The sequence below is a fragment of the Pseudopipra pipra genome, chromosome Z (assembly GCF_036250125.1).
Source record: "Pseudopipra pipra isolate bDixPip1 chromosome Z, bDixPip1.hap1, whole genome shotgun sequence".
NCBI lineage: Eukaryota > Metazoa > Chordata > Aves > Passeriformes > Pipridae > Pseudopipra > Pseudopipra pipra.
In genome coordinates, this window is record NC_087581.1 from 74,181,035 (window position 1) to 74,193,839 (window position 12,805).

General features: G+C 41.7%; 1 protein-coding gene across 5 annotated transcripts in view; it reads left to right on the top strand.

Annotated features, from left to right (window-relative positions):
• PTCH1 (patched 1) overlaps positions 1 to 12,805 on the top strand; it is a 74,885-nt gene that overhangs the window by 58,305 nt on the left and 3,775 nt on the right. For 3 of the 5 annotated variants that reach the window (XM_064642267.1, XM_064642265.1, XM_064642268.1), the window contains 6 exons: positions 1,340 to 1,620; positions 3,159 to 3,296; positions 5,268 to 5,410; positions 8,345 to 8,444; positions 9,799 to 10,053; positions 11,113 to 11,647. In XM_064642267.1, the coding sequence (XP_064498337.1) occupies positions 1,340 to 1,620; positions 3,159 to 3,296; positions 5,268 to 5,410; positions 8,345 to 8,444; positions 9,799 to 10,053; positions 11,113 to 11,646 (1,451 nt within the window). In that variant the 3' untranslated portion in view covers position 11,647. Of the gene's footprint in view, positions 1 to 1,339; positions 1,621 to 3,158; positions 3,297 to 5,267; positions 5,411 to 8,148; positions 8,166 to 8,344; positions 8,445 to 9,798; positions 10,054 to 11,112; positions 11,648 to 12,805 lie in introns of those variants that run through there. The other 2 variants (XR_010426811.1, XM_064642266.1) reach the window with 2 other exon arrangements.

Below are 12,805 nucleotides of genomic sequence, written 5' to 3' on the forward strand. Positions count from 1 at the left end.
GTCTTAGGGGATCCAAGCACCACTGCAGCTCTGGCACCACAGCAGGGTTTTAACATGTTGCAAAAATGCTCTAAAATTTTATAGTGAACATTGGTTTTTTTGGTGTCACCTGATAGTTCTGTCTGTGAGAGAGGCTTGGAGTTTGCATGAAACTCCTGCCTAAGTAATTCTGAAATTTCATCACTGAGGTTCTATCATGTTTGCCCTCAATCCTTAATACCTAAGAAGTTTTTATCAAGGTGACTCACATGCTGAGCTACCAGCACTGATACAGTTCAAGAGCTACTAAATTAGGGGAGAAGTCCCACTTCATGTCATTCACTGTTTTCCTGAGCACCAGTACTAGTTCTCATTGCTTTGCTTCAGCTTTCAGTTTGCTGGGAGGATTGCTGGTTGGACACCAGTGGGGAAAGGGAGAGGGTGCAGGGGGGGGACAACTGGTGCTCTTGGATAACCAGCCAGCCATGCTTCCATGTATCCAAACCCTAGAGCTTTGTGGCAGTCAGCCAAGTCCTGTCTTAATGAAAATTTATAGTTGAGATTATAATAGGGCAAATCATGTTAAGCAAGTCAGCTGAATGACCCTGCAGGGTCTGGAACACACAGTGACAGTAACCAAATGCTTGTTGTAGAAGGGGTTTTTTATTTGTCACAGAGTACACTTGACATTATGCTCAAAAAAAGTATGGAGAGTGTTGGTGTGTCAAATTATTAAAGGATGAAAAGGTATGTTTTTCCTCAGTAAAGCATTACTTTGGTATTAATTTTTTTCCCCAGTAATTTCCATCAGTAACAGAACACAGATTTCCTAATCTGACTTTCAAAATATTCAGTGGAAATCTTAAAATCAATCTGATCAAGCCTAATTTTTCTCTAGTTTTCTGTCAGTGGACCTTAGTTAATCTCAGGGAAATGTCCTTTGATTTCAAAGCAACAGCACTGGCATAAAAGAGGAGCATTTGGATAAATGTTTAAATGGTCTACTTGATATTGCAGAGAGAGATTTTTGGCCAGGTATTCAGTAAAAACCTCTGTAACACTAATGAGGATTAAATACATGTATTGAAAGATATCTGTTAAATTATATATAATAGTCTGGGGATTTGATGCAGGCTGTATTCATCCCATTGCACTGCATGATAAAATGTGGTAACCTCATGTACTGCTTCTGGTTTCAATGTTTTGGGGAGTTTTAAAAATGCCACTCGTTCCAAAGAAGTAACATTTAAATTCACCACCTTTAATCATTTTGCTGTGGAGAATAAAGTGTTTTGTTAACCACGCTCTCTGTGTATCTTCTCCCCAAATGCACATTTTAACACTGCTGTCACTTCTCCAGTTCCAGCAGCTGAGCCCATCGAGTACGCTCAGTTCCCTTTCTACCTCAATGGATTGCGTGAAACTTCTGACTTTGTGGAGGCTATTGAGAAAGTGAGAGCCATCTGCAGTAACTACACCAGCCTGGGCATCTCCAGCTACCCCAACGGGTACCCGTTCCTCTTCTGGGAGCAGTACATTGGCCTTCGCCACTGGCTCCTCTTATCCATTAGCGTGGTTTTGGCTTGCACGTTTCTGGTGTGTGCCCTCTTCCTCCTGAACCCCTGGACAGCTGGGATCATTGTAAGTTTATTATAAGGGTCTTTGTTGAAGTCAAATTCCTTTCAGCATAGCTCTTGCTGTAGCCGGGAAGGTTTTGTTTATGTCTGGGCTTCTGGTGGAGTATGTGTATTGCATCATTCATTATGTATTTATTCAACTTGAGGGGGTGTAGGGTTCATGCTAAAGGTATAAACCTTAATAACCTTAATCTTCTGGCCACCTTTTTTGCAACTTTAAAGGTTTCTTAGAAAGGTACATAAACTTTTGCCCTCGCCCACATGCACGCTAACATGAGAAATAAAGACACAGAGGAAAATTAGGAACTTCATTAAAGTAATTTCTAATTCTGTATTCCCTCTCCCCTTTTGTTGGACATAGGTATTTTTCAAGGCAGCTGCTTGTGACTAAGTTGCCCGTAAATTCCCTCTCTGATTTCTGAATGCAGTCTTTCTGGAAAGCACTGCAATGGTTCTGTTGTACAGTGCTGTGGAAAGAGTGTAACTGAGCTATCACAGGAGAAGGAGCATAAAACTATAAAGTGAAGAGAATATTCCCCTATGCTTTCTGCAAGGCACCATAAGCCTCTCAGTAAACATTCAAGTTAAATTGAATGATGATGTTCCTATGTTTAAATTCCATAAACTATCATATGGTTTATAAAACGCCAGAAGTAGAAAAGCATAAAACAGTTACTAGTTTTTGTAATGTACATTTATATGACAGGTATGTTAAAAGGTAAATGTTTAGTCTAGAATATTTTTTATAGCACTTAATCAAGCAATTTATGTTATTATGCTTGATTCATTAACTTATAAAATCATTTATTGTAGTGCATACTTTTTAGCTTTGGAAAAGGCATTTATTTTCAGAGTCCACCATTGCTTTTATAAGTATGTCTATCTTTTTTTTCCTGCTTGGCTTTAGCAACTTTTAAAGTTGATTCTCCAGATTTCCTCCCCTCCCTTTTCCTCAATTTTTTATTTTACAAGGTAGATGAAAGAAAAATAAAAGCTTTCCTTTAGATTTGACTGTCCACTTTGTCCGTGTCAGTCCCCCCAAATATCTTAAAAGCTCAGAGCCCCTCTGTAACCTGAGACTCGTCAGCTGATTGTGGCATTCACTTTTTTCTGGGCTTTAAAACCTACTGGAAAGTCATCCTCACTTAAATTTGCAGTTATACAAAAAAGAGTTCAAATACAGGTAGTTCAAAGTTACTTTTTCTGGAAGGATTGTCTGAGAGACAGATGAAAAAGAGAAAATGTATGTTTTTGAGGGGTATCCATGATAAGGAGGAAGAAATGGTTTTTCAGATCACTGATAGATTGTAACCATTATAAAACTGAGACTTGATCAGTTAAGTAGTTCTTAGGAGTGTAATTTAGACTGGCTCTTCAGCAGTGTATTGGCGTTGACCAAACGAAACAAGCAAAAGCAGCTTGTCTTTGGGAATACAGGATGGCTTTGAGGAATATGTCTTACAGTCACCATGTTTTGAAATATCTTTCTTTTCCTTTGCCTGGAGTATAAGAAGTTGCTAACAGATGCTTGAAATCATCTAGGTGGTGGTGCTGGCTCTGATGACTGTGGAGCTGTTTGGCATGATGGGTCTAATTGGAATAAAGCTGAGTGCAGTGCCTGTGGTTATCCTGATTGCTTCTGTTGGTATTGGCGTGGAATTCACTGTTCACGTTGCTTTGGTATGTAAAGTCAAGAAACATTTTAAAAAAACATTTTAAAATAAAATGGTGGCAATATTTGGGTCACAAATCCTTACTTGGTCTCCTGTCAGTGGCATGATTCTCAGAAGGAATATGGTCACAGTTTTGTGTGCCCTTCTGTTTGTCTTGATGGAACAGAATTGATCTTGATGAGTAGTTCCTAACTACAGAGTCAGTCTCCCAGGAAATAAGAGAGGATACACTACCTGCGATACCCACCTGTCTGATTGAGGCAATTATACAGACAAAACAGAGATCTTAAATCACCTTACTTCAGTCCAGACTCTCATGATCCTTGTCTGCAGCCTTACTGTTATTGCCTCAGTGCTATGTAGCTTTTTGTCCTCTTTTGCATGTAGATTCTGTATCTTGTGAAAGAGAAGCCTTTAAAGGAGATTTTCAAAATTGGATACAGTGTCATTTGATATTTCTAGACCACTAGAATGTGAACATATTTGGATTAATTTTCCAGCTGTAAGACCTGCACCTTCTTTTTAGAAGTCATCAGCTATTAATAGTGGGCACAAACATGCAGTCTGTAGGAAAAGAGTTTTCTACTGTTTGTCTACTGGTGTAGATGATGTGCAGAGTTAGAGCACACAAAACAGCAGGATGAAAAAAATAATTTTAAGAAAAATCATAAGGAAAATAATGTTAGGTTAAAGAGGAGGAATTGGATCCATGAAGTAATGACATCTTTTTTTCACCTGCTGCCATGGATGGTTAGGCTGTTGGAGGTAAATGAGTTTGCTAGGACTTGGAATAGTACAAGACATGTCAAAAAATCACTGTGTAGAAGAGGAAGGAAGAAATGACAGTTTCTTAGCATTGAAGATTTAAAACAGGAAAACTGGAGTAAAAAAAGGACAAAGCAGTTGCCATAAACTAATGAAATGAAACTAATTTAATTTATAGGACTTTACAGGTCACCTGTGGCTGAAGCTAAAATGCCAAGCAAACTAAAAATGGTGCTTTTCTCACGTTGAAACTGGAGTCAAAAACTTGGAAACATATAAACAGTCAAATCAGTGTTGCATAAACAAAATAGGCAATGCTGGAACTGTTGATACAGAATTTGAGTTTAAAAATTATTCACAACCCACTTGTGGGTCAGTTCTCTCCTATGGCTTGTGAACTGTGGCCTTGTTTTTTTTAATTCTGCAAATTCTAGAGAAGAGAGAATTCAATTCCAGGACTGAGAGGAAGATAGCTGCTTCAGTTCATGTCTTAATGGGCAGTAGAGAATTTGCCAAAGAGAGCCCTTACAAATCACAGGAAGAAGATCAGCCAGGTTCTTGTTTTCTTGAACCATTACATCATACACAGAGTAGAAAATACGTAACAAACAACATTATTTGAGTGTTCTTGATGCAGCTTGTTCACTAAGAGGATGGAAGGATAAAGGCACTTCACTAGTCAGACTGTTGCTCAGGAACTACCACGTGCAGCACTATTCCTGAGGCAATTTTGTGTGTATGGACCTGCCAGCTTTGAAGTAGTAGAAGTTGCAAAAATGTTCATTTTGAGTGAAGTAGAAGTGTTTAAAAAAGTTGTGGAACCTGTGGAAAGTTGTGGCCCCACGAGAGTGAGAGGAGCAACCCTGCAGTCGTGACACCTGAAGTGCTTTCACATGACATGAATTCTTGGCAGGTGGAAGTGAGCAGAGCTGGAGGCAGAAGGGTACTGGTGCAGGCAGGCATTGCTTCCAAAAGCATTGCTGTGGTCTGGCCTGACTGTGCCGTCGATGCTTCTCTGGTCGTGTGGCTGGAGCAGCAGCTGTGTGTGACTGCAGGACAAGGCCTCCCTGCAGGGGTCAGCCAGCCACAGAGATAACTGTGATAAACTGTAGTGCAGAGTAATTAACTGATGCAAAACTGTGCATGCCATGAGAGAGGCTTTCTGGAAGGTTGTACGTGTCTGTCTAAGGAAATGGACACCTTTGTTTTGCAGGCATTTTTAACTGCCATGGGAGACAGGAACCACAGGGCTGTCCTGGCCTTGGAACACATGTTTGCACCAGTGCTGGATGGGGCTGTGTCCACTCTGCTTGGGGTGTTAATGCTTGCAGGGTCAGAGTTTGATTTCATTGTCAGGTAAAGCATCTGTGTGTGTTGACTTACTTTTAAAATAAAAATAAGTATGCTTTTAATTTTTAAGTCATTTCAGCAAATCTGTCATTTTATTACTATGCATGGTGTGTCAAGCATGCTTACATCATGGTCCTGCTTTCCCTCTGTTTTATTAACTCCTTGTTACGTGCTAGACATGGTAGTGTTTCCATTGCTGGCGTTAAAATCTGTTCCAGGAAAATCTGACACTCAGCATGAAAGAATGCAAAAGTGTCCCTCTTTCAAAAGTTTGCTAATTCTGGGTTGAGTTAGTTCAAAGCATCTGATATTGTCCCATATTAGCTGGGCCTGACCTTTAACATGGAGGTCCTCCAGACTTCTTGTATGCCCAGGAATTTGTGTGCAAAGGATATGTGAACCTACAAACATTCAACTGCACTGCGAGTGACTCTCTCAGCGCCTTCCCCTTCTGTCATTATGCAAGGTAAACGTAATGAGGAAAAGAGAGGGGGGGGAAAAGGCCCTGTTTGGGAGCTGGGGAACCATAAATATGAACACAGAACTTCATACTGAGCCTGAAGACCCTTCTGTTTAGAACTACAAGTGGACTGTTTCTTGTGAATTTAATTAAGAATATGAATTTGTCAAATAGAGAGGAAAGCAAGTTTTTCTTTGAGGGGAATATGAGAAGTGCAATGAAACAGATCCTATTCTATTCCAAACAACCTGTGTGGAGCTCTGCAAAATGGCTAATCTTAGAGGTAACACAAGGCTCTTTTGTGGTAAACTACAGCGCACACACACAAAAAAATAATCCAAGCCCTAAAATGGAACCGAGGTAAAACTGGGCCAAATAAAAATGCTCTAAAAGATGGCTTAGCTGCTTATGTGGACGTAAGCTGGATGGATGACTAGACTTAGCTGACATCCATTTGACAACAAGAACAACAAAATGTCAGGGGCAGGAACTGAGAGAATGACTGCTAAATCTCATCAAGCTTTTTGTTTATGTGTGAATGAGATTTGAAGAAAGCAGGCAGATTGCAGTTTGGTCTCATGAAACCTACATGAGGATTATTACTATACAGATACTGCATGTCCTGAAAGAGATTTTTTTTTCCCAAGTCAGTAATTTTTACTTTATTTTATTGATATTGAAGAAGTAGAATTATTCTTTTAGGACCTGATCTTGTAAGGGCTGGAACATTTTGACATACAGGTTACTGATAGATTTAACCTGAACTTAAAGGGGCATTTGGTGTGCTACTTCCCTGCTTAACAGACAAGATTCTGGCAAGCGTATTTTTCTGTCATAGCAAAAGGAAGATTGTAGGGGCCCTTCACACCAAATTTGGATTGGATGTTCTCTCAGTTTATAAAATGACCCTTTCAACTTTTCAACTTACGTTATTTTACTTTTTTTGGCCATCGATTTCTCATTTTATAGCACAATCTGACTTCAGTTTGCCTTGCTTAAAAAATAAAATAAAATAAACTCTGGGGAGTCTGAGCATTGTTATAGTGGGCAAAGAAGATCCCAAACTTCCGGAAAGCGATAGATTAGTCCAGCAATGTTGGAAGATTAAGTAAATTAACAGACATTGTATACACCAAGTGGTCAAGGCTATAATCGTCCTGTTTATTCTAACACTAGATGGATGAGATGCAAATGTTTTTAATATCTGTAGCTGATCTGTGTCCCAGTGTAAAGTTCTGGTGGTTTATGTTAGTAGAATAGATTGGCTTGCTGATTTTTGCTAATGCAGATCAGAAATTCCCAGATGTTTACAATAGCAGGATATTTATAGTTTTACAGGAGTCTGATATATTTGATCAGATGTGGAAACAGGGAGGCAGTAAAGTTTGTTGCCAGCTAGACAATGTAATCAGTAGACCCATTAGTAGCAAACTTGCCCTCTGTTCTTCTCCTTTGCCTTCTCCTCCAGGAATTTACCAAGAGTGAGCCTTTGAAATCATTAGTTACAACGCAGCCTTAAGTTTAGTCTGAGCCCCAGCTGTGCCGAATACCAACTAGCAAGGCTTTCCTTTCACTGACAGGTTTACCTTGGTATTCATGAAGGATCCCAGACCTTAGCCCTCAGTGGTGGGAAAGGACAACTACTTGTGCACTTTTCTCTTCTTCCATAGTATTTCAGCCTTTATGTTTGAATTGGCTGACGCAAAACAAGAGTATTCAGAGATGCTAAATTGTTCAACAAAAGATTAGCCTGCAATGCAGCTCTGCCATTGTGAGCACTCTTACTCAGTACAATGCTGAAGCTTACTATAGAATGGGCATTTTCTTTGCAGAAAGCGGGTTCCTGTGTTGTAAAAGGGTTGCAATTCAAGCTATTTGGTAAAACTGGAACTCACAGAATTCGAGGCGTTAAGTTGTGATTAATGAACGGCGAGGAAAACCCTTACCTGATATACTGTAGATTTAATTAGACATTCTGCTGTAAGTTGCAGAAGCATTTCACAGTGGATTAACTGCTGGGAGAAGAGAGCTTCTTTTCCTTCTAGACTAAATTGTAAATTCTACACCCTTCACTTCATTTGTTTGCTTCTGCTGGGTTTTCACTAATGGGGGCCCCTTTTCATTGTATTTGTGCTTTCAATCCATTCAGCTATTCCTTGCACATTCCATATTTTCGTGTTTGTGTAACACATTCATAAGTAACATTACATGCTTCCAGATTTTGGGAAATTAACAAACATAATTTTTTTCTTTCCTTTCTCAACTAACACTTTGCGGAATGTAGCTTCTCTAATTCAAAAGGTAAAAACCCTATATCACTTTTCACACAGAGATATAATTATTTACTGCAATGTGAGTAATATATTGGATTAAATTTAGTATATATATTAGTTTAACATGTGTAGGAATAATTTGTAATCCCCTATTTCTAACAGTACTTGTGGCTATTCTCTCCCCCAAACCCTTGAACTGTACTACAGGTATTTCTTTGCTGTTTTGGCAATCTTAACCATTCTGGGAGTTCTCAATGGATTGGTGCTGCTTCCTGTTCTTCTTTCATTCTTTGGACCATACCCTGAGGTCAGTAAAATTAATGGGGAACAGAAGAAATAATACTGTGTCTGCAGCCCTATCTCTCCCGATCACTCCCCTTTTTTAGAAACTTTTCTTAAATTCTCTTGGATTTAGTTTCTTGATGTAGGGGGTTTTGGGGGGGTGTTTGGTTGGTTGGTTTTGTTGTTTTGTTTTGTTTTATTTTTATTAAAAGTGCTGTTTGTTACATAGTTGATATTATTCTATTTTTCAAACTTTTTTTTTAATAAGTCTTCTTTTAGAGGCCACAATCAGCAAACCTGATACAAGTCTAGTATTATTTATGCTTTTAAAAGCATAACGTGATTCGCAAACAAGTTTGTAAAATAAGGATTTCCCCCAATACTTTGCAAAAGACAGTTTGTTTTATACGTGTACCTTCTTCTTTCTTACCTCGTTGCCTCTGTTGCATTCCTCGAAATGTTTAATTGAGCAGACCACCAGGAAGGGCTGTGTGGACCAACATACCCAGTGGTGGTCCACAGACCACACCTTGGTAACCATGACTGGTCTGCCAGAAGGTCCCTGCTGTCCAGTCCCCCCTCCCTGCTGCATCCTCCCGCCTCACGTGGCGTTCTTGATGGGTGGAAGGCTTCAGTTAGGTGTTGGTGACTTTACAGTACAAAGCCCAAGTCCAGATACCAGGATTCAGAGATACCAAGTGTGTATTTGGTTGCTGATCATTCATTACCTACCCTGTAGTTAATACAATTGCTGTGTTACACAGGGATATCTTTGTGACGTGTCAGTGAAATCAGTGTGCTGGGTTTCACATGTCTGTGTGTCACAGGTATATTTGAGAAGGGCTTGGGTTTTTTTAGTATTGGTAAAACAATTTTGACAACAATGTGTGTTCTCTTAATTCCCAGCTGTACACATGACCTATCCCATACTCGAGCAATGTATATGTGTGTGTTATTACCATATATATTGCTATGATACATGTGTCCATCTCTCTTTACAGATAGGCAGTGAACCATGCTATACCTGTGCATTTGAGGTGATTTTCTGAAATCACTGTTAGTGCTTGCTGAAGGGAGAGGGATTTTTACATTTATTAAGTGCAAGTGCATGCACACACACATACACACGTGCACTTCCTGAGACAGCAATACCCAGAAGGGTCCGTGTAATCCTGTTTACATGAATATCCACGGATGGAGGCCATGCCTTTCTTTCCTTCAGTGATTTTTTTCAGTTCAGTATAAACATTCCCCAGGAAACTGCTGCTTAGGTTGTTGTGGCATGGAGAGTGTATTTGGCAGGAGAACATTTGTGTCAAGCAGTAATGATTAGAAGGGTAATGCTAGCTGAATATTACTGAATGTGTTGCCGTCATCAGGTTTCTCCAGCCAATGGACAGAACAGATTGCCCACACCATCTCCTGAGCCACCCCCCAGTGTGGTGAGGTTTGCTCTGCCACCTGGGCACACAAACCATGCCTCGGATTCCTCTGACTCCGAGTACAGCTCTCAGACCACGGTGTCGGGCATCAGCGAGGAGCTGCAGCAGTACCAGGGCACGCGCGGCCCCGGGGCACCAGGGCACCAGGTCAGAGTGGAGGCCACTGAGAACCCTCTCTTTGCAAGATCCACTGTGAGTAGCTTTCATAGGGACCAGCAGGAGGACAAGAAGAGTTTTGTTGTTTTGGGGATTTTTAAGATTTATTTAAATCTGTTTTCATGCAAAACTCTTTCATATTTCTGGCTGATTGTGCTTTGTGACTTTGTGCCAAAACCTGTAAACAAGTAGTGAAGGCTTTCCTCGTCCTCTCCTTTGGAATCAAGTTGGGGGTAAAGTGGTGGTATGAAAGCAGAGGTCTTTGGCATGTATAGCTGCTGTTACATCGTGCTGACACCAGCCACAAGAGAGAGCTCTCCATCTGTTTGATGACTTTTCAGGGAGAGATTACAAGATCCCAACCTCTTTCACACAGCTCTTGTGGATCACTACCTCATATATCTCTCTGTGACAGCACATTTTGGGGAGAAAGATTGCCAGAGCCAGAAGAAAGCAGTTTAAGTGTTGTACCAAATCACGGGCCTTGTTGCATCTCGCTGCTGGGTTGGCATAATTGCAATTTCAAAGGAAAGCGAAAAACCTCTGTCTCCTACCCCTGCTGGTGTTGCATGCTGAGCTGCAATATGGATCTGGTTTTGTTCAGGAGAGGCCTAGAAATAGGTACAAGCACAGCCACATTTGAAGTTGGTCACGGCTTATTGAGTGATGTGGCTGCTGCGCTTCACGCTTTTTATGGAAATCAGAAAACAGATTCCTACAGTCTATATGAACTACCCTGATAACATCCTGCGTATGTTCCCTGCATGGAATAGACCCTTTTCCAAATGCCAGCAATTCTACTTGTTGAACAAGTTAAGATCAAGTGCTTGTCATCCGTCTCTTTGAAAAGGTGGACCAGTATGTAGGAAGCTTACAATAATGTGTTCAGCTGTCATCCTGTGTTCTCCTGAAGATGTGCTTTCCAGGTTTTAATAACTTCAGACAAAAAAACACGGAAAAATCAATTAGCAGATTCCACAACATTACCTTTGTAGAGCTAGAGCATTATTATATTTATTCTCGGTGTAAAATATAAGCAAGCATAGTTTGCTTAGGTTTGTCAGAGACATGACTGTGCATCTGTCTCTCTTCCAGGTGGTTCAGCCAGAAGCAAGGCATCAGCCAAGCCCCAGGCTGCAGTCGAGTGCAGAGCCCGGCATGCAGCAGGTGTGGGGTCAGGGCAGGCACCCCAAACGAGACGGCAGGGAGGGGCCGCAGCCACCCCCGTACCGCCCTCGCAGGGACGCCTTTGAGATTTCTACTGAGGGGCATTCAGGACCCAGCAACAGGGACCGCTCGGGCCACAGGGCTCGTTCCCACCCCGTGAGGAGCCCGGCGTGCGGGGCCGCGGGCGCGGCAGGACCGGGACCGTCCTACTGCCAGCCCATCACTACTGTGACTGCCTCGGCTTCTGTGACCGTCGCCGTCCACCCGGCCCGGCACGGCCACGGCGCCCGGGCAGGGAGCTGTCCTTCCCACGAGGGGCACCAGGAGCCTGACCATGGGCCGTTCGAGGACCCCCACGTGCCTTTTAACGTGTGGTGTGAAAGAAGAAACTCTAAAGTGGAAGTTATAGAACTGCAAGATGTTGAATGTGAGGAAAGGGTACCTGGCAACAGCTCACAGTAAGGTAGGTCCAGCATGTGTAACTACAGGCTTTGCCTGTGTCAGGCAATAGTATGAGAGAAAGAAAGAAAAAAAGAGGAAAAATAAAATTTGTCAGAGGTATCTTTCCTTTAGATAGAGCTACTTACAGGTCACTGATCATCTTAAACCGTGAATAGAGTACATTTTGCACTAGACATGAGGTTGGATGATGTAGTGCTCTCCAACGCTGAGAAGTTATTGTGGGTCTAGACTGAACTGCTTCCAAGAGCCTTGGAAAGTGGATAAGTACATCATGCAGTCCTAGTTTACCAGGTGAGGAAAATGAAGCAGAGTTGCTGTGTAACTTTTTCAGAGCTCTGTGATTGCATTTACCACTGATAGGTCCTGTCTTCTGAACCCTGACTCAGGCATGCTCTAGCACAGTGTGCAGAATGACATTGCCTAGGAGAGTGTAAATTGCCAGCTCCTTCAAGAGTTGTTCCATCTTGAATAAGTCTGTGGAAGAATTTGAAGTCCATAATGAGGACTGAATCCCTCTGGAAGATGAGCTGAGTGAAAAGTGGGAAGTCCTACCATGCCTACTGTGCTGCTGCACAGTGGGGTGTCCCCTGCTCTTTGAGGGGCCCTCAGAGACCCACCCCGTGAACTTCCACCCTGGAGGTGTCGTGGGCCAACCTCTGCCTGGCAGGGGCAGCTGCAGGGGCTGCCACAGGTTGGATGGGGCAGAGCTGACCTGGCAGGGCATTGACGTGTTCTATGAAACCACAGATACACCTGGGGAGACTTGCTGCCTAAATCATTGTCTGTCTTTAGGCTGGCAAGAGAAGGTCCCAGGAAATGGTCCTGTTTATAACAGGCAGGATGTTTTAGAGGATGTTTGGGGAATATAAAGATTTTCTTTTCATTTTTCTTAGTTTTTTGTTACTTTTATAGGGAGTACTTTGAAGCTGGGAAGCCCACCGGGTTTTTACTCTGAAAACTTTTTGGGTCTTTCACCTGAAAAACTGTTTCTCGCTATTTTTACACTGTTTTTTTTCTTGGAGGGGGAAAAAGAGAGTGTTAAAACAGTTACTTAGTTGTAGATCCCTGTTTTTTCTCTTTGCTTGTCTGAGCTTTTCAGTGACAGACACTAGTTTGAGCAGAGGAAGTAATTTTATTTTGGCTGTAGGACACATGCACG